The 24,991-nt window shown below is 41.1% G+C and overlaps 1 protein-coding gene across 1 annotated transcript in view; it reads left to right on the forward strand.

Annotated features, from left to right (window-relative positions):
• Positions 1–1,439: 1,439 nt before the first annotated feature.
• The window catches only part of ATP6V0E1 (ATPase H+ transporting V0 subunit e1), a 33,622-nt gene continuing 10,070 nt past the window's right edge, over positions 1,440–24,991 (forward strand). Inside the window, exons 1-2 of the mRNA XM_025924821.2 lie at positions 1,440–1,631; positions 8,317–8,364. Coding sequence (XP_025780606.1) covers positions 1,528–1,631; positions 8,317–8,364 — 152 coding nt within the window. The 5' untranslated portion in view covers positions 1,440–1,527. The remainder of the gene's footprint in view (positions 1,632–8,316; positions 8,365–24,991) is intronic.

A 24,991-nucleotide genomic window follows, 5' to 3' on the forward strand; every position in this document is an offset into this window, starting at 1 on the left:
TCCCCCGTTCATGCTCTGTCTCTCTCTGTCCCAAAAATAAATAAACGTTGGAAAAAAAAATTTAAAAAAAAAAAAAAAAAAAAAAGAAGTTGCCAAGAGGGTGAGGCAAAGACTAGACTTAATGTTGGGGCGCCTGGGTGGCTCAGTCAGTTGAGCGTCCAACTTCGGCTCAGGTCATGATCTCACGGCTCCTGAGTTGGAGCCCGGCGTCAGGCTCTGTGCTGACAGCTCGCGGAACCTGGAGCCTGCTCTGGATTCTGTGTCTCCCTCTCTCTCTGCCCCTGACCCACTCAAGTTCTGTCTGTGTCTCTCTCAAAAAGAAATAAACATTTAAAATAATAATAATAATAATAAAAGATTAGACTTAGTGGGATCAACTTAAAAGAAAATATTTGCCTTTATTTAAGAAACAGGAAAAAATCCACAATAGCTAAAAAGTGGAAGCAACTCACATGTCCATCTTCAAATGAATGGAGAAACAAAATGTGGCAAATACACACAGTAGAATGTTACCCTTAAAAAGGAAGGAAATTCCAACACATGCTACAGCATGGCTTAAGCTTGAGGACACTGCTAAGTGAATCAAGACCGTCACAAAAAGAAAAATACCGTATGACTCCACTTATATCAGGTATCTAGAGTAGTCAAATTTACAGAAACAAGGTAGAATGGTGGTTGCCAATGACTGGGGGAAGGGAGAATGGGGAGTTGTTAAATGGGTATGAAAAAGTTCTGGAGGTTGGGTACACAGCAATGTGAATATACTTAATGCTACTGGGCTTTACCCTCCATGGTTAGGAGGGTGAATTGTATGTATATTTTACCACGATTAAAAATAAATTAAGAAAAAAATCGGAAGAAAGGAGTAAACTTTTTTCTCTAATTTAGTTATGGCTGACGTCACCCTTAACTACTCAGTTCAGTTATACAAAGTGTTTATTGAGCACATTCTACCTATAAGTACTCCTGAGGAGCAACCATCAGTTAAACAGTGCCTGTCCTCAAGAAGGAGTTTGCCCTCTACTAGAGTGTTGGTTAAGATACACGGCCACAAAAGAAACACTAATGGAATGAAACAGATCTCGGAGAAGGCAGTGCTTGGACTGGAACTTAAGGACAACAGAGTTTCTAACTAGCATGTTTTCCGGGAGCAGTATATACACAACGATGACCTAGTTTCCCATATTACTGGTCAGATCAAAAGCTTGGAATCGTGTTTGAAGAGTTGGTACAGATGTTAAAGATTATTGGTCCAACTTCCTATTTAATCCAAGAATCTATTCTGCTAAGTGAAGAAAGAAATCAGGACGTAATTCGAGGTAAGAAAACGTGGCTAGTGCAGGGAAACGGTGGTCCACGATAAAAAAATGCACTGGATTTAGGGAGGGGCGGAGTCCGGCGCGCGGGTCACGTGGGGGCGCGGGAGGCGGGACTGTGTGCGCGCTGGTCACGCGGCCGGGTGTTGACACTTCCGGGTGGGACCAAAGTGAGGCGGCTGGGCAGGGGCTGGCAGGTTCCGCGACAACCATGGCGTATAACGGCCTCACGGTGCCTCTCATCGTGATGAGCGTGTTCTGGGGCTTCGTCGGCTTCTTGGTACCCTGGTTCATCCCTAAAGGTCCCAACCGGGGGTAAGTGCGCCAGGCCCGCCTTGGGAGGGACGCGCGGCGAGGACCGGCCAGGCAGGGCGGGGGAGGGGGCGACCTGCACCGGTCAGAGACCTTGGGGCGGCCCTGGACTCCAGAGTCAGGCCCCTATCTCCTGCAGCCCCCCGACGTCTTATCGCAGCAGCTTCCGTGTTCGCCGGGCCGAGGGTGAGGAGGGTGACTTCCGACGGACCCTCCTTGGCAAGGGGTTTTAGGGAAATTTGTTCCCATCACGGGCCTGTCCCGGGAGGGCGCATCGGAAATAGGTTTATATCGACTCAAGGAGAAGTTGGGGTTTGTCTCTAGACGACTCTTCGCCCCTTTAGCCCTGCCCTCCACTCAAATGAGGCCTCGTTTGCCTAAACTTTAAAGGAAAGGATCAAATAAGACAGAAATGCCCTTTGTGCCTCACATGTTGTCGCAGTTGCACAGGACAAGCTTGTGCAGCAACGTTGAGCCCAGGCCTTGCATCTAGTGGGCGCCAGGTAGTTGGGGCCTGATCTAAAGCGAGATTAATTACCGAAGAGCAGGAGGTATTGTTTAGAAACCCCTGCGTCATACCTTTTGGAGAACGCTCCTGCGCTTGTATTTTGAATGTACCAAGTTCTTAGAATGATAGACTAAGACTTTTCTCCTAGACTTCTTTGTTAATTAGGGCTTTGTAATCTATTTTGTAAGCATGAGATAGAGCCTTATCTTCGTAGGAGTTTTGGAACACCCTCTTTCTGGTTCCTCTTTTGCCTCTTAGTCATTTTTTCTCAGCACAAAATCACGTGGAATGAAACTTAGGCTGAAGACAGAGCTTGTCAGAAACAACCATCTCTTGCTTTATTCTTTGAAACAAATCGGTGGCTTTACAGTGCTTTGCATGCATAGGAGGCATTCAGTAACTATCCATTGAATGGATAAGTCTATTGACTTTATTAAAGGAAAGAAAATGCCATTACTTCCTTAATATTTTGTGACCCAAACCCCATTTGCTGTCTGGGTACTTAGATTTGGTACTTATATCTACCTTGAAAGTCAGTCAGTTTGTTTAAAGAGTTAAAATGGTAGATGAATTTCTGTCATTTGGTGGTATTGGGTTTCCCCTTCCCCCTTCCCCCCCCCCCCCATAACATCATTTATAGAGGGTCATCTCTCTAGCCTATAATAAATGATGCAGCGTGTCAGTTCTGGGGTTATTAAAACAATTTGTATTACCAAATTTAATTTCTTAGACTTTTTTTCTTCTACTAGAGTTAAGGAACAAGAAAGTACTTCTTTGTTGTGTTTCTTTCTTCAATTATTTCATTACCCTACTGTCTGCCTCTCCAGCCTAAATACTCAAAAAAGCGTTTACTAATGTGCTGGTAACAATGACCACTCCTTTCTCAAAGACCCCCATTTGGGACTCCCCTTGCCCAGCCTTGGGACTTCATGCCGCTGCTCTTATCCAAGGTAATGAAATGCTTCTTGTAGTACATTGGACTACTCAGTTTCCAGCCCTAGTGTCATGATTCAGGTTTGACCTGCTAGTGATATGTTATCTGGGCCTGATTCACAGCCTCTACCCCAATCCTTGTGTTTCCTGCTCTTGGCAGGATTGAGCAGTTCTTAGAACACAAAGTGTCTCTTAGGAGTTACTGTATTACACTTTGAGAAACACTGCTCCTAGCTGGATGATCCCTGTGACCTTGGACAATTTAGTTAACTTTTCAATGTTCCCATTTCCTTATTCTAAGATGAAAATATTAGTACTAAATTAGTAGTAGTTCCCCTTTGTCTCCTGAAAGGCTGCAAATGGTTTTTTTTGTTTGTTTGTTTTGTTTTGTTTTGTTTTTAGTACTGTGAAGTTTGATTGCTTCAAGGACTAGGTGAATTTTTAATCAGGAGAGCATTTCAGATTTCAAGGATTTAAAAATATCTTTGTTAAGGAGATAAGTAAAGGTGGCTGTGTGACAAGGGAAGAAGAGAGACTTTGATGTTAAATCCTTTCCCCCTGTAAGTCCCAAGCACATCAGAATGCAGAAAAATCCCTGTAAAACCTAAATCAAACCCCTTGTTCTCATTCTTTTCTACACTGAAAAAGGGCCAGGTGAAACCAAGTTTGTGTTTGGAATCAGCTTTCCTGACCATTCATGTTTTTTATGATTTCACTCTCTTCAGGAATCCACAGATGCTCTAAAAGCTTCGGTTTTTCACAGTGGCTCCTTTAGCAGTAGGTGTGGGGGGGGGGGTTGGAGCTAGATCATAGGGACTTCAGTCAGCTCCAATTTTTTCAAACATACAGAACATTTTCAAACATAAAAGAATAGAGAGACTGCTGGATACCACCACTTAGATATAATTGGTAACATTCAAATTTGCTTTATATCTGTGAATATGTGTATGTGTGTGTATATACACACATACATAATTTTGCTGAACTGTTTGAAAGTAAATTGCAGTCATCATGATGCTTTACCCCTAAACACTTCAGCATGTGACAACTAAGTGGCATATTTGGAGACGATATTTTATGTATGCATGTATGTATGTAATCTCTACCCCCAGCATGGGGCTCGAATTCATGACCTCAAGATCAAGAGTTCCACGTTCTTCTGACTGAGCCAGCCAGGCACCCCTGAAGGCGGGGGGGGGGGGGGGGGGGGGGGGGCTTTTGCTATGAAACTATTAAGCAGGTAACACAGAAGAGACTCAGCTGTTTTCAGCTCTCTGAAATGGTCTTTGGGGAAGACAGAAGATACAGGGATTCCAGGTTGAGGCAGAGGGATGGAAGAAAATGAGCGAAAGCTTGGCATGGAGAATAGTAAACCTGACGTGTTTGGGGGGACAGTGAGGCCCCCTGCGTTTGGGAATGAAAGGTTGCTGTTTGAAAGTGGAGAGTGGTGAGGATGAGTGGAGGGAACTGATGACAGGTGAGGAGCCAGACTTGATGGTGTAGATCTTCACACATTTTTAACTTTTTGTGTTTATTTTGAGAGAGAGCGTACTTGAGTGCGAGCAGGGGAGGGACACACAGAGAGGGAGAGAGAATCCCAGGCTGGTTCCTCGCTGTCAGCAAGGAGACTGATGTGGGGGCTTGATCTCACGAACGGCGAGATCATGACCTGAGCTGAAACCAAGAGTCGGATGTTTAACTGACTGAGCACCCCCCCACCCCCGCCACCCAGGCACCCCTTCAAGCATTTTTATTCCGCAGTTGACAAAGTTTTGTAGCACAAATTCTCATGCATACTTATTTATGTATTAGAAACATAATGTATCAGTTACTTTGAAAAATGTGCCTTCAAAATATATCCGGAGTCTGACCAGTCCTCCCTACCTGTGCTACCAGCCTGGTCCATGGGATTATTGCAGTTCCCTCCCCGACTGGTTTCTCAGCTTTTTCCCTCTGCCTCTTTCCCTCCAGGTTGTTTCCACTCTGGAGAGATTCTCTTAGAATCGGAATCAGATTTTGTCAGTCCTGTTCTCGGATCCCTCCAAATAGCTTTCCTTTTCCTTTAGAAGCTACCAAAACACTGCTCTTTATCCTCCTGAGTGTCAGAAATTGCAGAACTACAGTTGATCTATTTTGAAGGTGTTTCCAATTCTTGTCTATATTCTCCCCTCCCCTGACTTCACTTCCTACTAGGCTCCCGTGGCTCTGCTCAGCCCCTCGGGCCTCTGTCCTGTTTTAACTCCTGGTACCCTAGAGCCTCTGCATTTGCCATTGCCCCTGTCTGGAACATTCCCTCACCTCCTTCAGGACTGACTTGCCGGGTCCTACCCTCTTTAAAATTGCAGCCATAGTGGGTGCCTGGGTGGCTCAGTCATCAAGCATCCTATTTCGGCTCAGGTCATGATCTCGTGGCTCATGAGTCCGAGCCCCTCTGTGCTGACAGCTCAGAGCTTGGAACCTGCTTTGGATTCTGTGTCTCCCTTGCTCTCTGCCCCTCCCCGACTCACGCTCCCTCTCTCCCTTCTTCAGAAATAAATAAACATTTAAAAAAATTTAAAAATTGCAACCACAGCCTCCAACCCCTGTATACCCTTATTCTCCTTTCTTGCTTTAGTTTTCTCCATTAGCACTTACTGACCATCTGGCGTACTAATGGTACATAAATAAATAGTTCTTGATGTGTCTGACTTCGGCTCAGGTCACAATCTCGCAGTTTGTGGGTTCGAGCCCCGCTCTGTGCTGACAACTTGGAGCCTGGAGCCTGCTTCAGATTCTGTCTCCCTCTCTCTCTCTCCTCCCCTCCCCTGCTCATGCTGTCTCTCTCAAAAATAAACATGAAAAAAAACAGTTCTTGTTTATTGTTTACCTTGTTTGTTGTCTTTCTCCCCCACTATTATGTAAACTTTACCAGAATGGGGGTTGTCATCCATTTTGTTTACTCCTCTTTCCCCAGAGCCTGGTACATACTGGATTCTCATTGAAATCTGCTGAATGAATGAATGGATGTGCCAATATTAACCACAGAAAGTGCACATGCACACACACAACTTCTAAAGGATGAGTTAAAAATAAGATAAATGGGAGTTCTGATATTTGCTTCTTGCATCCTAGAAGATAGTCTTGCTTATTCTGTAGGGTGTGGAGACCCCCTTTTTGGAAATTACTCCTATGGATGATGGAGAGTATTGAAAGATGGTCAGCTGTAGAGTGACATGATAAAAAGAATATTTTAGGGGCACCTGGGTAGCTCAGTCATTTGAGCATCTGACTTCGGCTCGGGTCAGGATCTCACAGTCCATGAGTTCGAGCCCCACGTCGGGCTCTGAGCTGACAGCTCAGAGCCTGGAGCCTGTTTCAGATTCTGCATCTCCCTCTCTCTCTGCCCCTCCCCCGCTCATGCTGTGTCTCTCTCTGTCTCTCAAAAATGAATAAACGTCAAAAGAATTAAAAAAAAAGTATTTTAGAAAGATGACTCTGAGGTGATTGTGATAGGATGAAAGGGAAGGAAGAAAGTTTTGAATCTTCTAGCATTTGGTGATGGAGGGTGAAGGGGAGGTGTGAGCAGAAAGATGACAGATTTGTGGAGTGGGTGGGATGGGTGGAAATGACAGAGCTTCTTCTGGGGAGTAGGGAATTGGGAAGAGGATATCATGAGTTCAGTTGTTTAAATGTTGAGATTCAGCTGATCAGAGATCCAGATTTAACTATTTTCAGACGGGACTGGAGATGGGGAGAGGTCAACATTAGAAAGTTTGTTTACTTATTTACTTATTTATTTTAAAAAAATTTTTTTTGAAGAATCCTCTTTTTCATTGTGAACCCATGCAGTTCTGATATTTTTTTAAAGTTTACTTATTTTTAGTAATCTCTGCCCCCAATGTGGGGCTTGAACTCACAACCCTGAGATTAAGAGTCCCATGTTCTTTCGACTGAGCCAGCCAGGTGCCCCCTAGAAAGTCATATAATTTTTTTAATGTTTGTTTGTTTGTTTGTTTGTTTTTTAACGTTTATTTATTTTTGAGACAGAGAGAGACAGAGTGTGAGCAGGGGAGGGTCAGAGAGAGAGGGAGACAAAGAATCCGAAACAGGCTCCAGGCTCTGAGCAGTCAGCACAGAGCCCAACGCGGGGCTTGAACCCACGGACCGCAAGATCATGACCTGAGCCGAAGTCGGAGGCTTAACCGACTGAGCCACCCAGGCGCCCCCTTTTTAATGTTTGTTTATTTTGAGGGAGGGAGAGAAAGACAAGAGTGTGAGTGGGGGAGGGGCAGAGAGAGAGGGAGACCCAGAATCTGAATCAGGCTCCAGACTCCAAGCTGTCAGCACACACCTTGATGCGGGGCTCAAACTCACGAAGTGGGAGATCATGACCTGAGCTGAAGCTGGACGTTTAACTGACTGAGCCACCCAGGCGCCCCTAGAAAGTCATATTTTTAAAAGTATAGTGTTGGGGTGGCTGGATGGCTCAAATGGTTAAATGTCTGACTCTTGATTTCTGCCCAGGGCATGATCTCATGGTTGGTGAGATCAAGGCCCACATTGGACTCTGCGCTGACAGCACAGAGCCTGCTTGGGATTCTCTGTCTCTGTCTGTCTCCGACTCTCTCTTCCCTACTCACCGAGTTCTCTCTCTCTGTCACAATAAATAGTAAATGAATATGTTTTTAAATGGGGCGCCTGGGTGGCGCAGTCGGTTAAGCGTCCGACTTCAGCCAGGTCACGATCTCGCGGTCCGTGAGTTCGAGCCCCGCGTCGGGCTCTGGGCTGATGGCTCAGAGCCTGGAGCCTGTTTCCGATTCTGTGTCTCCCTCTCTCTCTGCCCCTCCCCCGTTCATGCTCTGTCTCTCTCTGTCCCAAAAATAAATAAACGTTGAAAAAAAAAAAAAAAAACCTGTAAAGTAAAATACAAGTATAGGGTCATTTCATTGAAAACTACCAAAAATGAAGTTTCTTGGATGTCAAAACTAATTGTCACTGCAGCCTTTTGTGTTCAGTTTAGATGGGTTTGGGATTAGCCATCTAAACTCTGGCCTCGATACATATCCCTTTAAATAAAAATGTTAATTACTTAAACCTCTACTGAGTACAGTCTATTGATGTTTGAACAGATTTAGATCACTTTTCTTGGTGCACAGTCCTTGCCAGTTTGATAACTTGGGATGGAGGCTTAAACCATCCTGCAGTGTCTGCTTAGTTTGCTGGTTATGTAATGATGTTTTGTTTTGTTTTGTTTTGTTTTGTTTTTAGAGTTATCATCACCATGCTGGTAACCTGTTCAGTTTGCTGCTATCTCTTGTAAGTACATTTCTCTTGTGAGTAGCTTTTTTCGAAGATAACAGGAAGTTATTCTTGGTATTTATAACATGTATGATTGGAAAATAAATTCGTGGGGGCACCTGGGTGTCTCAGTGCTCCTGAGCGTCCGACTTAGGCTCAGGTCATGATCTCACAGTTCGCGGGTTCCAGCCCCTCGTTGTCTCTGTCCTGACAGCAGGCTCAGAGTCTGGAGCCTGCTTCGGATTCTGTATCTTCCTCCTTCTCTGCCCCTCCCCTGCTCACACTCTGTCTCTCTCTCTCTCTCCTTCAAAAATAAATAAACACTAAAAAAAAAAAGAGAAAAAGAAATTTGTGGAACATGATTGTTGTGAAACTTTTACAGTTTTGTGTCATTGGAGCTGTTCCCTTATGTAACATCTAGAAATAGTATCCTAGGATGGAAAAGAACAAACACACTTTGCTGCTGCTCAGTACATTTACATAAAAACTGTACAGATGCTTTGTTCTTCTGGCAATACAAGTGTAACTTATTTGGCACAAATTGAAATCTTATAATTAGCCAGAAATTGCCTTTGTACTACTTTATACTTTACTGTTGTGAGGAGTTTAGGCGTACTCATTTTGTTTAAATATCTCACTCTGAAGCCAGTAGCCATTCTTTATTATGACTTGTTTATTTGATGAACAGGAGTTGAGCTAGAATTACAATCAAGATAATTTTTTTAACATACTGTATCAAAGTATGGTAATAACACCTAGTTGAAGAGGTAACATAGTTTGTATAAATTGTTGTTTGAAAGCTATTTTAAGATATGTAAGTTAATTCCTCAACATATATTTTTGGAATACCAAGGAGGATTCTTTTTTTTTTTTTTTTTTAATGTTTATTTTTTGAGAGACATAGAGAGACAGAGCACAAGTTGGGGAGGGGCAGAGAGAGGAGACACAGAATCTGAAGCAGGCTGCAGGCTCCGAGCTGTCAGCACAGAGCCCGATGTGGGGCTCGAACTCCCAAACCATGAGATCGTGACCTGAGCCAACATTGGACGCTTAACCGACTGAGCCACCCAGGCGCCCCGCTAACGAGGATTCTTAATCCTCATGAGTGTCGGCAATGGCAGACCTGTAATTGAACTATTGTAAAGAGGTTTCCAATGCTTGTCTACATTCTCCCCTTCCCTGAAGTACGGAATGAGTCAAGCCCCAGAAAAAACTGAGTATTAATCAGTTTGTGGAAAGAATGACCATTTCAAATGTATTCAAAGGCCGTATGGTTTCTTTTTTTTTTTTTTCATTGAGAGCTATCTCACATACCATAAAATTCATCCTCTTACTGACTTCTTTTTAGAGTTTAGAACCAAAGGTTATCTTTTCTTAAAGAGATCTCTGTAGCTTCCCGAGACTTCTTTATATGGGAAGTGTCAGTGTTGGTGGAACTGTTTAGTGCCCACAAGAGGGAGGAAACAGCAGTTCTGATCATGTGATGAAAAGCCATGGTTCTTTGTGACTGAATCTGTGCATTTATTTCCTAGGGCTTTTGCACTAAGGTTTTTCAAAGAGGTTTGTGGGGATGACCCAGTTCTAGTTGTTGGCATAGATCAAAATTTGCTCCTGACAACAAGTCATTACCATGAATTTTAGCTATGTGGCCATTCAGTCACTTGTTGGAGTGCAGCTTGAAGCGTTTAAAGCTCATTTGCTAAATGATGATGGTATTGTTTGACTGCCTCAACCTTAGGGCGTAGTGGATGAGGCTTTCAACAGTTGGCTTGTTTAGTCTGTATTCTTCTAGTTAAAAAGGTAAATGGCTTTGGGGTGCCTGGGTAGCTCAGTTGGTTGAACATTAGACTCTTGATTTTGGTTCAGGTCATGATCTCAGTTGGTTGAACATTCGACTCTTGATTTTGGCTCAGGCCATGATCTCACCATCATGAGCTTGAGCCCCACATCAGGCTCTGTACTGAGTGTGGGACCTGCTTAAGATCCTCTCTCCCTTTGCCTCTCTCCCCTGCTCGTGCTTTCTCTCTCTAAAATAAAATTTAAAAAAAAAAAATAAAAAGGTAAAAGGCTTTTTTAGGTGCTATAGCTCAGTTTCCAGAATGAAAGAATGGAGAATTCTTATACCAGCTGTTTTTAGCTTTAAAGAGTGAAGAAGTACATACGTCATCAGAATTTCTCATTTTTGTAAGGGTGATTGAGTTTCAGTCTATACCACTGAATCTCCTATCGCAATCAAAACAAGGGAGCTGTTTTTCAGTCCAGGAGCCAAGGAGTGGTCAAAAGGCCTTTGTTTTTTCTTCCTTTGAAGATCTCTGCTACTTGAGCCACAAGTTTGGTAGTAGGGTTTTAAAAATGAGAAAATTACTGCACAGAAGAAAGACTGGGGATTAAGAAGATGGGGCAGAAATGTTTTATAACTTTCTGGTCCTCCGTCGTGTGTGAAACTTGCTTAATTTTCATATAATGTTTTCTTTTTTTTAATGCTTATTTTTAAGAGAGCGAGCGAGCATGAGTGGGGGAGGGGCAGAGAGAGGTGAGGGGCAGGGGATCTGAAGTGGGCTCTGTGCTGATAGAGAGCCCAGTGCCAGGCTCGAACTCTGAGCCCAAGGTGAGCGCTTAACTGACTGGGCCACCCAGGTACCTCTCATAATATTTTCTTTAAAACAAACAAGAAGCCTTTCCAATCATTTCCATGCCTCTTATTTTCATTTTCAAGTGTAAAATGAATAACTGGACTTGGTTGGAAATTATACATCTTTGGAGTCTTAGTGACTCAGATGAGAAGTATCTGTGAGCCTTTACCTCTTGCTGTCCAGATTTTTTCCTTTGTCCCAAACATATGGGTGACTTCTCTGTTGACAGTGGATTAGTTCTGTCATCAGTGTATTAAACATAGCACACAGTGTTCTAACATTAAATGTTAGAAATGTCCAGAAAGGAGGCCATTGTATGGGGAAATGAGCTGTCTAGCGTAGACTTTATGAAATTGGTTTTTTTCTTTTGTTTCTTTGAAACCCGATCATATATCCTACTTAGCAAAATAGCTGCCTGGAACATGGGTGAATAACTTGAATTCAAATCCCAAATACTTTATTCCACAAAGGGACAGGATTCTGTAATAAATTTGAAATTTAAAGACAACTTCACTGTATATGTTTTTGAAACTACCTCTTGAAATAAGAGACACCCAAACTGGATTTCCTAAGCAAAGTCACATTTTTGAAATACGTTCATGGACTTCTACATTGCCTTCGGTTTATGGCACTTTTTTTCTCTTTCCAGTTTGTTTATGGTTTAAGGTTAGATTCATGGGGCGTGACTTGTTTGAGCTCTGAGAAATCAGGATCTCTGCCAGTACAACCAGTTTGTGTTAACAGTTGACCAGAGGAATGTCTGAATGTTATACATCTGGTTCCCTCTTTGAGGCACAAGGTCACTTTTGTTCCTTAAGCATACAATCCTGTTAGTTACTGTTGCATACTTTCTCTTGATTTAGGTTAGTTTTTAATGTTGAATTATGCATGTAGCTTCCCTAGAATCACAAAACTTAACATCTTCAGGGTAAATTAGAAATTCAGTACTGTATTATGAAGATACAATTGCTTCTTGGAAAACATGCTATATCTTTAGCACTTGACTAATTGTACATCTCACCCGCAGAGTGATACACAAAAAGAAATAGTGACCAAAAGGCAGGAGTCCTTGTTTTTTTTAGGATGAATAGTATGTGGCCTGTTTATGTGGTAGTATGGTTATGTGAGTTTTATTTTATTTTTATTATTATTTTCAATATTTGTTTATTTCTGAGAGAGAGAGAAACAGAGCGTGAGGAGGGGAGGGGCAGAGAGAGAGGGAGACAGAATCCGAAGCAGGCTGCAGGCTCTGAGCTGTTGTTGGCACACACTGCCTGATGCGGGGCTCGAACTCACAAGCCGTGAGATCATGACCTGAGCTGAAGTAGGATGCTTAACTGACGGAGCCACCCAGGCGCCCCCTCAGCATGTTTATTTAGAGCCTACTGTGTGCCAAGCACTGGATGTATAGCAGTGAAGAAACAAGACAGACATATCCCCCTGCCCTCTTTAATGAGGGGAGACAGTAAACAAATAAAGAGCCAGAGAGACCCCAGTCGCTTACCAAAGTAGTTCCTTCATCTGCTTATTCCCACAAGCCCCTATTCTGTGACTTCAGACGAGTCCCCCTCACTCACTCCCCCAGCCGCCTAATACTGCCCATCGCACAAGGACCTACACAGCCTACAGGAGCTTTGCCCAGCCTGTCCAGGGACGTGCACATCCACAGCTGAGCATAGCCTTGCTTTGGTCCTGGCTCTAGAGCCAGTTTGAGTACGAGATGTGATCACCTCCCTAAGTGTTCCACTTTGGTTTCCAACCAAGTAGCCACAAGCTGGTCAGTTTCTGGGATGTGCTATATATGTGTGTGTGTATATATATATATATATATATATATATATATATATGTACATATATATATAGCCTTGAACTTTATGTACATCTATACTTTATATACATGTATATACTTTATGTATATACTTTATATACATGTATATACTTTATATATATATACTGTATGTATATATACTTTGTATATACTTTATATATTATATATATATATCTTATATATAATATATATATATAATGTATATATACATGGTCTTGAACTTTTACAACGTACTGTATGCTCTTTACAAAAATTAAGGGCATAGAACAATGCATCTTCATTTGTCTACCCACCTGTCACTCACCTTCAAAAATTATCCACTCACAGCCAATCTTGTTTCATCCCCACACACTTCCCCTCTCCACCCCAGATTATTTTGAAGCAAATTCCAGACATATCTGTATTTCAATATATATGTCTAAAGGATAATCATTCTTTTTTCATGTAATAACTACAATACTGTTATTATCACACAGAAAAAGTTAATTCCTTTATATCATCACATATATTTAAATTTTCCTAGTTGTCTCATTAGTTATTTTACATTTTGTTTGAATGAAGATGCTTGTAAAGACCACACATTGCAACTGGTAGATGTGCCTGTCAAGTCTGTGTCAGTTTCTTCTCCATTTCTCTTTTTTCTTGCACATTTTAATAGGAAAAAAACTGGGTTGTTTGTCCCATAGTTCTCCAGAGAATGGTCCTTGTTAATTGCATACCTGTAGTACTGTTTAACATATTCTTCTTTCTTCTGTATTTCCTATAAGTTGGTGGTCATATCTAGGAGCTAGATCACATTCAGGTTCAATTTTTGATAAGTCTATTGCGTAAATGGTGTTGATGCTTTCATCAGGGGGTACATAACGTCTCAGTTTTCTTTGTGTTGTTGGAATCATTGGCAATATTCTGTTTCTGTAATCTATTTATTCATTAGCTAGAATACATCCATAAATATTTACTTACTCAACTGTTTCATTATCCAGATAGCTAAAAACTGTTCATAAAGGAAAGCTAGGTTATATGTCTGGTTTTCTCTTTACTTACCCATTTGCAAAATAATGAATTGTGTTCCCTAGCATCTTCTGAGGATGAACAATAAGTTTTGTTTTGTGTTGGTATCATTATGATCTGATACATTTCAACATATTTGTTGTATTTCAATCCAGTATAATTAATCTTTGTTGATGTTCAAATTGTCCCATTTTTGGCCAGAGGAAGCACGTGTTTTATTTGGCCTTCTGTTAGCTGGCTGTTAGTCTCTGTCTTCACCTCTAGCTTTTGAAGCTCCTTCAGGAGCTTTTTTTACAGGTGGACTGTCTGTCTCTGTCATCTCCAAAGATGAGATCAGATGAAACAGGTCCTAGGAGGGTGTGTGATTTGGGAAGGTTGTATTTGACTTTATAGATACATAGAGTTTTTAAAAAATTGCAAGTATTTATTTATTTTTGAAAGAAAGAGAGAGAAAATATGAGCAGGGGAGGGGCAGACAGAGAGGGAGACACAGAATCTGAAGCAGGTTCCAGGCTCCGAGCTGTCAGCACAGAGCCTGACTTAGGGCGCGAACTCCCAAATCCCGAGATGATGACCTGAGCTGAAGTGGAATGCTTAACCGACTGAGCCGTCCAGGCGCCCTTAGATGCAGATTTTTTTTTAATTAAAAAAAAAATTTTTTTAATGTTTTATTTATTTTTCACAGACACAGAGAGACAGAGCATGAGTGGGGGAGGGGCAGAGATCGAAGGAGACACCGAATCTGAAGCAGGCTTCAGGCTCTGAGCTGTTAGCACAGAGCCTGACATGGGGCTCGAATCCACAAACTGTGAGATCGTGACCTGAGCCGAAGTTGGATGCTTAACTGATTGAGCCACTCAGGTGCCCCGGGCTTTTTATTTTTTATTTATTTATTTTTATTGCCGGTTTGTTTTCATAGTACAGGTACTCCGTTGTTGCTGCATCATTGGTTGGAAAGATTTTCCTTTCTCCTTTAAACTGCTTTGGCATCTTTGTTCAAAATGATTTGACCATATATGTGTGAGCCTACTTCCAGATGATCTGTTGGTTGATCTCTTTGTCTAGCCGTATCACAATACCACATTCTCTTGAATATTTAGTTTTACATTAAAATCAAAAAGTTGAAGTCCTTAATGTTTTTTCTTTAAGATTATTTGGCTATTCTAAAATAGCCATATAGATTTTAGAATAGTCTAGTCAGTTTCTACCAAATAAAGCCTGTTGATTTTAGTTGGTGTTGTGTTTAATCTATAGATCAATTTGGAGAGAACTGACATTTTTTTTTTTTAATTTTTTTTTCAACGTTTATTTATTTTTGGGACAGAGAGAGACAGAGCATGAACGGGGGAGGGGCAGAGAGAGAGGGAGACACAGAATCGGAAACAGGCTCCAGGCTCTGAGCCATCAGCCCAGAGCCTGACGCGGGGCTCGAACTCACGGACCGCGAGATCGTGACCTGGCTGAAGTCGGACGCTTAACCGACTGCGCCACCTAGGTGCCCCGAGAACTGACATTTTAATAGTACCAAGTCTTCTAATCTTTAACATGGTGTATTTTTCCATGTACTTAGGTTTTCTTTTATTTATTTCCTTACTTCTCCTGAATTTGGGTTGAATTTGCTCTTTTTTTAACTTCTTTTTTTTTTTTAATTTACATCAAGTTAGTTAGCATATAGTGCAACAGTGATTTCAGGGGTATTTCCAGTGGTTCATCCCAACAAGTGTCTTCCTTAATGCCCCTTCCTCATTTAGTCCATCCCTCCACCTGCAACCCTCAGTTCTCTGTATTTAAGAGTCTCTTATGTTTTGTCCCCCTCCCTATTTTTATATTATTTTTGCTTCTCTTCCTTTATATTCATCTGTTTGATATCTTAAATTCCACATATGAGTGAAGTCATATGATATTTGTCTTTCTCTGACTGACTGATTTCGCTCAGCATAATGCTGCCTAGTTCCATCCATGTTGTTGCAAATGGCAAGGTTTCATTTTTTTTTTGGTTGCCCAGTAATACTGCATTGTATGTATCTACCACATCTTCTTTATCCATCCATCTGGCGATGGACATTTGGGCTCTTCCCATACTTTGGCTGTTGTTGATAGTGCTAAGTGGACACTTAAATGATTTTAAACCTTTGTTCTTTTTAAAATGTGTGCAGTTAATTCAGTAGAATTCCCTCTAAGCATTACTTTAGCCACAGCCTACAAATTTTGGTGACACTGTATTTTTCATTAATTTTTAAATGTTTGGCACTTTCTTTCTTTCTTTTTTTTTTAATATGAAATTTATTGTCAAATTGGTTTCCATACAACACCCAGTGCTCATCCCAACTATTTGGAACTTTTCTAGATATCTTATCAGAAGATATACTCTGGGGGGCGCCTGGGTGTCTCAGTGGGTTGAGTGCCTAACTTCAGCTCAGGTCATGATCTCTCTGTTCATGGGTTTGAGCCCCACATCTGGCTGTGTGCTGACAGCTCAGAGCCTGGAGCCTGCTTCAGACTCTGTCTGCCTCTCTCTCTGCCCCTCCCCCACTCATTCATTTCCTCTCTCTCTCTCTCTCTCTCTCTCTCTCTCTCTCTCTCTCAAAAATAAATAAACATTAAAAAAAAGAAGAAGATATGCTTTGTAAGATTCTAAATCTTTTGCAATTGGGGTTTGTTTTATGACCCAGCATAAGAGTTTATCATTATAATCATATCATGTGCACTTCAGAAGTGTATATTTTGAAGTTAAGTGTGGTGTGTTTTATAAACATCAGGTCCAGGTAGTTCAAATCTTCTATAGCTTTATTGAGTTTTTTTGTCACTATTATTAATTCCTGAAAGAGGGTGTTAAAGTCATCAGCTATGGTAGATTTTTCTATTTCTCTTTTTAATTCTTTCTACTTTTGTCTTACATGTTTTGAAGCTCAGTTATTAGGAGCATACACATTTATGATGATGTCTTCTCAGTAAATTGACATTTTATCATTACAAGGTATCCCTTTTTATCCTTGGTGATACTCCTTGACTTGATTTTTACTTTATCTGATACTGATAATTGTACCACCTTTCTTGTGCATTATATCTGTCTTTATATTCAGAAAGTACCTTTTTGCAGGCGGCATATAGCTCAGTCTTATTTTTTATCCATTCTGACTGCCTTTGCCTTTTAGAGTTCCTTATTTTTGTAGATTTGAGTTTCTTTTTTTAAAAAGTTTATTTTGAGAGAGGAAGCATGAGTGGGGTAGGGGCAGAGAGAGAGAATCCCAAGCAGGCTCTTCTCTGTCAGTGCAGAACCTGATGCGGGGCTCAAACTCATGAACTGCAAGATCATGACCCAAGGCAAAGTCAGACACTCAGTTGACTGACTGAGCCACCCAGGCACCCCTGTAGATTTGAGTTTCTATCTGATATCCTTTTAGTCTGAAGAATTTCCTGTAGTATTTGTTGTAGGACAGGTATGCTGATACATGTTTACTAATCTTTCATTTACCTGGAAATGTCTTTATTTCATGTTCATTTTTTGAAGGATAGTTTTTCTAGATATAGAATTCTGAATTGACAGCATTTTTCTTTTCTTTTAGCTGACTTTAAAGATGCTTTTCTATTGTGTTCTGACCTCCATTATTTCTGCTGAGAACTCAGCTATAATTTGAATAATTATTCCTCTTTATACGTTCTTTTTCCTTTGGATGTTATCAAGATTTTCTCTTTATCTTTGGTTTTCAGCAGGTTGAATATGATGTGTGTAGGTGTAGTTTTCTTTGAATTTATTCTGACTGAAGTTTGCTAAGCTATATGAATCTGTAAGTTAAGTTAATGTTTTCCATCAAATTGAGAAAATTTCTGCCTGTATTTCTTCTATTTTTTTCTACTGTATTCTTTTTCTTCTGACACTCCAGTTGTACCTATGTTTGTTTGATTTTTTTTTTTTATTTTCTGACATTCCCAATCTGTTCATTCTTTATAGCCAAATTTTCTTTTAAGTCCTTAAACACATTTATGATAACTGCTGTAAAGTCATTGTCTTTTAACTACAACATCTGTATCATTTTGAAATCAGCTTCTGTTGATCCCTTTGTTCTTGACTGCTGATTAGATTTCTTATGTTTTTGCATGACTGTTTTTTACTAAATACGGGATTTTGTAGATGACAGAGACTCTGGATTCTACTTTGTTTCTCTGAGAGAGGTTAAATTTTGTTGTAAAAAACAGTGAAATTATTAATTGATCACTTTAAACTTGTGGACGGTTGGTTTTATACTTTGTTGGGGCAGATCTATGTCAGTTTTGCCTTTAGATTAGAACGAATTCTCCATTAAAGTATGGCCCTTCTGGTTCTGGAATTTCAGTGGAAGATCTGAGTGTTCTAACTTCAGATTCCGAACCCTCTCTCTCCTGTGGTAGGCAGCAGCTGAAATTTCCCCAACATCGTTTCAGACTTCCAGGTGTTTTCCACAGCCCTTTTCCCGGAACATACACGGTTCAGGGATCTGCTAAGGGGTTAAGGGAAATTTATACACAGACTTCGGGGCTCCCCTTTTTGGCACCCCTTTTTGAGATTTCCTTCTTTAATTTCCAGCTGCCCTGGCTGCTCTGAACTTCATCTTTCGATACCCCAAGCCAGTAAGACTGCAGCCTTTTTCTTGAGCTTCAGTTATTTATCTTGCTCCACACATGGACTAGACAATGTTCTCAGGAGAAATGCTGTATAAAGGTACTAGTGTGGCCTCCTTTCAAGGATTGAATCCCCTCCAGGTTCTGCCTGTGTTTGGACATTCTCTAGTATCATCAAATAGTTATTTTTCATATTTTATTCAGGGTTTATAATCACTTTCTGTAGGATGAGTGTGATAACAAGTTACTCTGCCGTACCAGACCAGAATTGCACCAACTGACTTTTTTATTTTCAGGTATTCTATTTTTCATTTCTGTAGGTGTTTGTTTTGCTGCTTTTACAAGTTTTGCTTTTCCTTCCTCCCTTCCTCATTTCTCCCTGCACATATTCAAACTTCTTTCTTGAAACATAGTAGACAGTTTATTTATAGTCCACATCTGATCATTCCCATATATGATGTCCTTGCAGATCTGTGTCAACTCTCTGCTGTAACTTTGGTCCCTCTCACTCATGGTGCCATATGCATTTAATTATATTTGACTGCCATCTATTCATTTCCCGTATGACGTCTTTGAGGCACTTGCTATGAGAGTGGGCTTCTGCAGAAAGGATTTATATCGCTTCTGCCAAGTGCCAAAGGCCATCACCCCTGTGGAATCAAATTAAGTAAAATTCTTGTTATGTGGGTTTTTTTTTTTAAACAATATAATACGAATTTGAGTTACACACCTTCATTAAGGCTCATTTGCAGTGGCAGTTTTTCTCCTTCCTTCTTGATGGTTATATTTGAGACAGTTGATTTTCCTAGCATTCTTCTTCAGGGGTTCTGTCTGATATATCCTTACCTTGAGATAGAGCCCTTGAGCATGTATTAGATTCTCTACTTTAAGTGGGCTTGGGCTTTGTCTACTGTTTCCCATGCCCTGGGAGCTGTGAAAATAAAAGTTCAAGTTCATCCGGTTTAGTCTTTTGCCCTCAAGGTGTGGAAAGCAACCTGTAATCACTTCATTTTCCCCTCTGGGTACTTGCCTTCGCTTAGTTTTTTTGGCCTGAGAACTGCTTACATGTCTATCATGGATACGTTAGAAATAGTTGGATATAGGGGCATCTGGGTGGCCCAGTATGTTAAGCGTCTGACTTCAGCTTGGGTAATGATCTCGCGGTTCGTGGGTTTAAGCCCTGCGTTGGGCTTGGTGCTGCCAGTGCAGAGCCTGGAGCCTTCTTTGGATTCTGTGTCTCATTGTCTCTCTGCTCCTCCTCCGCTTGTGCTCTTGTCTCTTTCTGTCTCTCAAAAATAAATAAATGTTAAAAACACACACACACACACACACACACACACACACACACAAATAGTTGGATATCTTGACTGTTTATAGTGGGAGGAAAATCTAGGCACCCGGCCCACCTTATTATCATCTGCTATATGAAAAAAAGCATATTTTTTTTACTCTGACTATATAATCTTTTCCTTTATAATTTGGGAGATAAAAGAGATTATTACAGACTTTGAACTGGAAGTCCAGGTATAGAAAGTATGGAGAAAAGAAATGATACTTCAGGTGTAGAGTTGGCAAAAATAGGGCATATTCCCATGGTAGTGAAAGGACCCTAGTAGAGATACCATTGGGATAAGGTTAATGGAAATAAGTTTGTGCCTTCTCATCTGGAGCTTGGGGCCCTTTTGCAAGCTCCTATGGCTGTGGCAGAATTCAGTTCCTTTGAATTGGTTGTCAGATTGAGGTCCCTTTTCCTTGCTGACTATTAGTTGGTGACTGCTCTTGGCCCCTAGAGGCCACATTCTTTGTCAAGCAGCCCTTTGCGTCTTCAAAGCCAGCACGAGAGGATCTCCTTTGTGTCAAATCTGTAATGATCTGGGTCCAGTGAGGAGATAGAAGCCACACAGTAGGTTAAACAGGGGAAGTTTAACATAATTACTGTTAATTACAACAAAAGAGTAAGTATAAGATATAAATAAGGAAACTCTGTATGGTACCTTAGGGCTGAGGGAGAGTACCCAAGGAAGGACAGACTTGGAAGGGAATCAGACCTCATTGGAGAAAGTATGGCTCAGCCCACCTGACAGCAGAGAAGTTCATTGGTTTGGCCAGGCTGGAGTTGGTGAGCAAGCAGTAGGCTACCCACCCTCTAGAGTACAGGCCGGAGAGTGGGCAGTTCATGGCCTGGGTGGGATTCCCTGCATCCGTGTGAGCAGGAGACCTTCCAAGCATGTAGGCCATGCAAGGGCTCTGGTTTCCTTGTCAGGGGGACAGCAGACAGGTTATTTCCAGGCTGATGCTATCAGATCAAAGAGCGACTGTGTTCCAGGCCTGAATCAGTACAGGCTCCACGGAATATTCTCATACCCACTCCAACTTCCAGCCCACACCTGCAGTGTCCCTCTAGCCCCCTCTCCTGAGAAAGCTTAACATCTTGTTCACTGTAAAGGAGAGAGAGGAATTCAGTTGCTTATTATAGAGCACATATTAAAGGGTGTGTTCAGAGATGATCGGCAATAAATTCATAAGTGATGCACACACTTCAAATGTCTTTTATCAGGGAGAGTCCCATCCGTTTTAAAACTCGCCTGATTAGGTCAGGTCCACTCAGGATAATTTCTCTTAAAGCCAGCAGTACTATTTAACACAGTCTAATCTTGGGAGCGGCTGTCCCATCATACCTACCATCCTGGGTTTAGACAAGGCATGTACACTAGGGGATGGGAATCTTGGGGGAATATCTTAGAATTCTGCCTACCACAGAGGGCTGGGGGCAGAGAGGAGGTGGAGGCAACAATGACTCACTGTTACATGAGAAACTCCTTCATAAAGCACCTGGCTTTTATTCATTCTGTGGCTGTCTCACAGAGAAAACGAAGGAATAACTAGTATTTATTGAACGTCTAGGTGTCAGCTACTACACAGAGCACTTTCATACATTAACATCTTGATGCAGAGATTATTATCTCCATTTTACAAAAGCGAAAACAGGCTCAGTGTAAGGTCATTGCCTGGAGTCACTCCGCTAATATTTGGTGTAGCTGGAATTGAAAGCCAGTCTTGCCTAATGCTGAATCTCCTATTTTCTTTGTTTTTCTCTCTATAGTAATAATATTTAAATTCAAATTATTTAAATAAAGCAAAACACAGTTCACCCATCTCTCCCATCCCCTACATCCCACCTCTGGCAACCACCCATCTGGTTTTATATATATACCTATATAAAAATTTGTTTTATTTACATATCATAAATAAATATATATATGTTATATATATTTTTCCACATATAAGAGAGGTCATACAGTATTTAACTTTCTCTGTCTTATTTTACCTAGCGTAATGCCCTTGAGTTCCATTCACGTTGTCACAACTGACAAGATCTCATTCTTTTTTTTCTCTCTTTTCTAAAGATTTTATTTATTTATTTATTTACTTTTATTTTTTAGTTTTTAAAATTTACATCCAAATTAATTGGCATATAGTGCAACAATGATTTCAGGAGTAGATTCCTTAGTGCCCCTTACCCATTTAGCCCATCCCCCTCCCACAACCCCTCCAGTAACTCTCAGTTTGTTCTCCATATTTATGAGTCTCTTCTGTTTTGTCCCCCTCCCTGTTTTTATATTATTTTTGTTTCCCTTCCCTTATGTTCATCGGTTTTGTCTCTTAAAGTCCTCATATGAGTGAAGTCCTGTGATTTTCTCTTTCTCTGACTAATTTCACTTAGCACAATACCTTCCAGTTCCATCCACGTAGTTGCAAATGGCAAGATTTCATTCTTTTTTGACTGCCAAGTAATACTCCATTGTATATATATACCACATCTTCTTTATCCATTCATTTCTTGATGGACATTTGGGCTCTTTCCATACTTTGGCTATTGTTGATAGTGCTGCTATAACCATGGGGGTGCATGTGTCCCTTCGAAACAGCACACCTGTATCCCGTGGATAAATGCCTAGTAGTGCAATTGCTGGGTCGTAGGGTAGGTCTATTTTTAGTTTTTTGAGGAACCTCCACACTGTTTTTCCAGAGTGGCTGCACCAGCTTGCATTCCCATCATTCTTTTTTTATGTCTGAATAATAACCTATTGTGTGTGTGTGTGTGTGTGTGTGTGTGTGTGTGTGTATAACATATATATATATATATATATATATATATATATATATATGCTACAATCTCTTTATTCATCCGTTCATTCATTGATGAAGGCCATATTTTCTAGTAGTGCCTAATAACATTGCTGCCCTTGAAAGAATTTGTGTCATTTGATTGGGATGAGGGGATATGACAGGGGTCATCTCTGTGTGGATAAGGCAGGCGCTCTCCTGCATCTCTGCTGTTTCTTCATGAACCCACTAATAGAGGTCACTCCTATTATGGCTCTCACTGGAGGGACAGTGGATCAGAAGAGTAGTCCTAGCTGGACTTACCCATTCCAACAGGGAAGCCAAGCAGTTATTCGCTTAATCTGTGCGCCACAGGGAAGTAATCATCCTTTTGTTCCCTGTTCTCGTATCTGAGCGTGGAACAAAAAAAAACAAAACAAGATTTGAGAGAGCTGGCTATAGTCTTTTCTGTGTGGAGGGTATATTTTGTGCTTGGAGAATTCTAATAACCAAGACCTGAGCTCATGATAAGTGAGCAGGGAGTGTTTGTAGAATGAAATTCTCTGCATGTTATTTAAAGCCCACTCTACTGCTAACCTTGTTTTGTCTCACAAGCTCATGAGCCCCTTGGGGGTTGGCCCCTTAACCAGTTCCTCTTTGTGTCCTCACAGCCTGACATGGAGCATGGTCTTGGTAACTGGTTGTGGAATTAGTTGGGAGCTCCTGGACTGCTTGGTTTGTTTTGTCCTTAATAAGCTATGGAAGCAGCCTGGTAGAGTGGGACTCAGGAGGTGTGGGTTCCTCTTCCAACTCTGTCACTGATTCAGTGTGGTATCGAGCTCCCTGGCACTTAGTTTCTTCATCATTAAAATGAGGAACATGGACTTGACCTCTGGGCCATTCCAGCCCTGCAGTTCTCTGAAATATGTTACCACACCATAGCTGCCTCAGTAGTTTGAATAATTTCAGATGGTTAGTTATTAGGCTGGCCTTCAGGTTATGGAGACATGTGGAACAATTTGGGCAAATGTGAAGGGTACACTTAGTTCTCTTTTCTTGGACACATGAAGTAATAGATTCATTGGAATATGATCTCTTCCTCCACCCACTTCCATGAATTCAGAGTGGATTTTTTTCTCTTTCCAGTTTTCCAACGTGTTTATCAGCTTTAAAGGGAAATTTTAAGTCAGGCGGTAGTCAGAAGGGCAGGCACAGAGCTCAGCTGGTTGGAGGGGGGAAAATTCCTCCATGAAATTTCAAGTGAACTGACCTGGGCTTTTTCCCAAGGAATTTTCTTGAACTGTGGTTTGTTGGGGTTTTTTTTTGGTTTGTTTTCTTTCTTTTTTTGTGTGTTTGGTGTTTTTTGTTTTGTTTTGTTTGTGTAATGAGATGTTTTGCTGGATTTGAAACATTAAGAATAGTATGTAAGATTAGATTTTAAAAAGTTTCTGAATCCTGATCTGAGCAGGCAAAGTGGACTTTGTTTTTGACTTGAGATATTTCTGCTTTACCTCAGGTAACAAAAGCTTTTGTGATAGACTTCATCAATAATCGGCAGATGGATTCTTTGTTTCCTTAACTCCAGATAGATTAAATTTAGTTAAGTAGATGCCTTCTGAAATGTTATCTGTTAAAATAGATTTCCAGAGATAACTCTTGTAGTTATCTACAAAACGTAGTTAGAACATTAGTCTAACCTGATTTCTGGGTTCAGGAGCTGCTACCACCTAATTAGATTTGTGACCCTAGGCAAACCAGTTAGCCTCTCTCTGCCTCAGTTTCCTTAACTGTATCGTGGGAGAATTAAAAGAAAGATTATATGTGAAGTATAGCGTCAGTATCTTTTAAAGCTCCCTGGGTGATTATAATGTGCGGCCAGGATCGAGAGGCACTGCTATACGACATCATACAAAGTGCTGGGAGATGGTGCTTTCATTTCATTCTATACATTTTTGATGAAGAAAGGAGACAGACTAGCATAGGGTTCTAGCATATTTTTTTATCTAGTACTTGTAAGCACTGGCCAGTTATTTCAGTCTCTTACGAAAGGATGAACGACTGTTTTTACGGTCAGCCTCTCTTGCCTGCTGGGATTGGGGAAGTCCTGGGTCTGTGGAATTTTCCATGACTCTTAGCTCTGCACCAATTAGTGTTCACTGCAGGCACAGAGCTCTTCAGTGTGTCTGCTTGTGCTGTCTTCTTCCTTTTTTTTCACAGTGTCAGATAGATGTGATCTCAGCTACAAGCCTTGGCATTTTTTTGTGTTTAACACTCTCATTTTAAGGACAGATCAGAGAATCTCACCTGAATTAACTTTTTGTTTATAAAGTGAGTCAGCTTAGGGTATCTGTTTTGGCCCCATTTCCTCAAGTATCATGTTTCCTGTCACAAAACCACCTTGCATGGGGTGGGGCAGGGTAGGAGGGCGGGCAGGTATGTTTGTTTCCGTAGGTGCACGCTTCTGGTG

This window comes from Puma concolor, chromosome A1 (assembly GCF_028749965.1).
Source record: "Puma concolor isolate L17-30 chromosome A1, mPumCon1.1.hap2, whole genome shotgun sequence".
In the NCBI taxonomy this organism is placed as follows: Eukaryota; Metazoa; Chordata; class Mammalia; order Carnivora; family Felidae; genus Puma; species Puma concolor.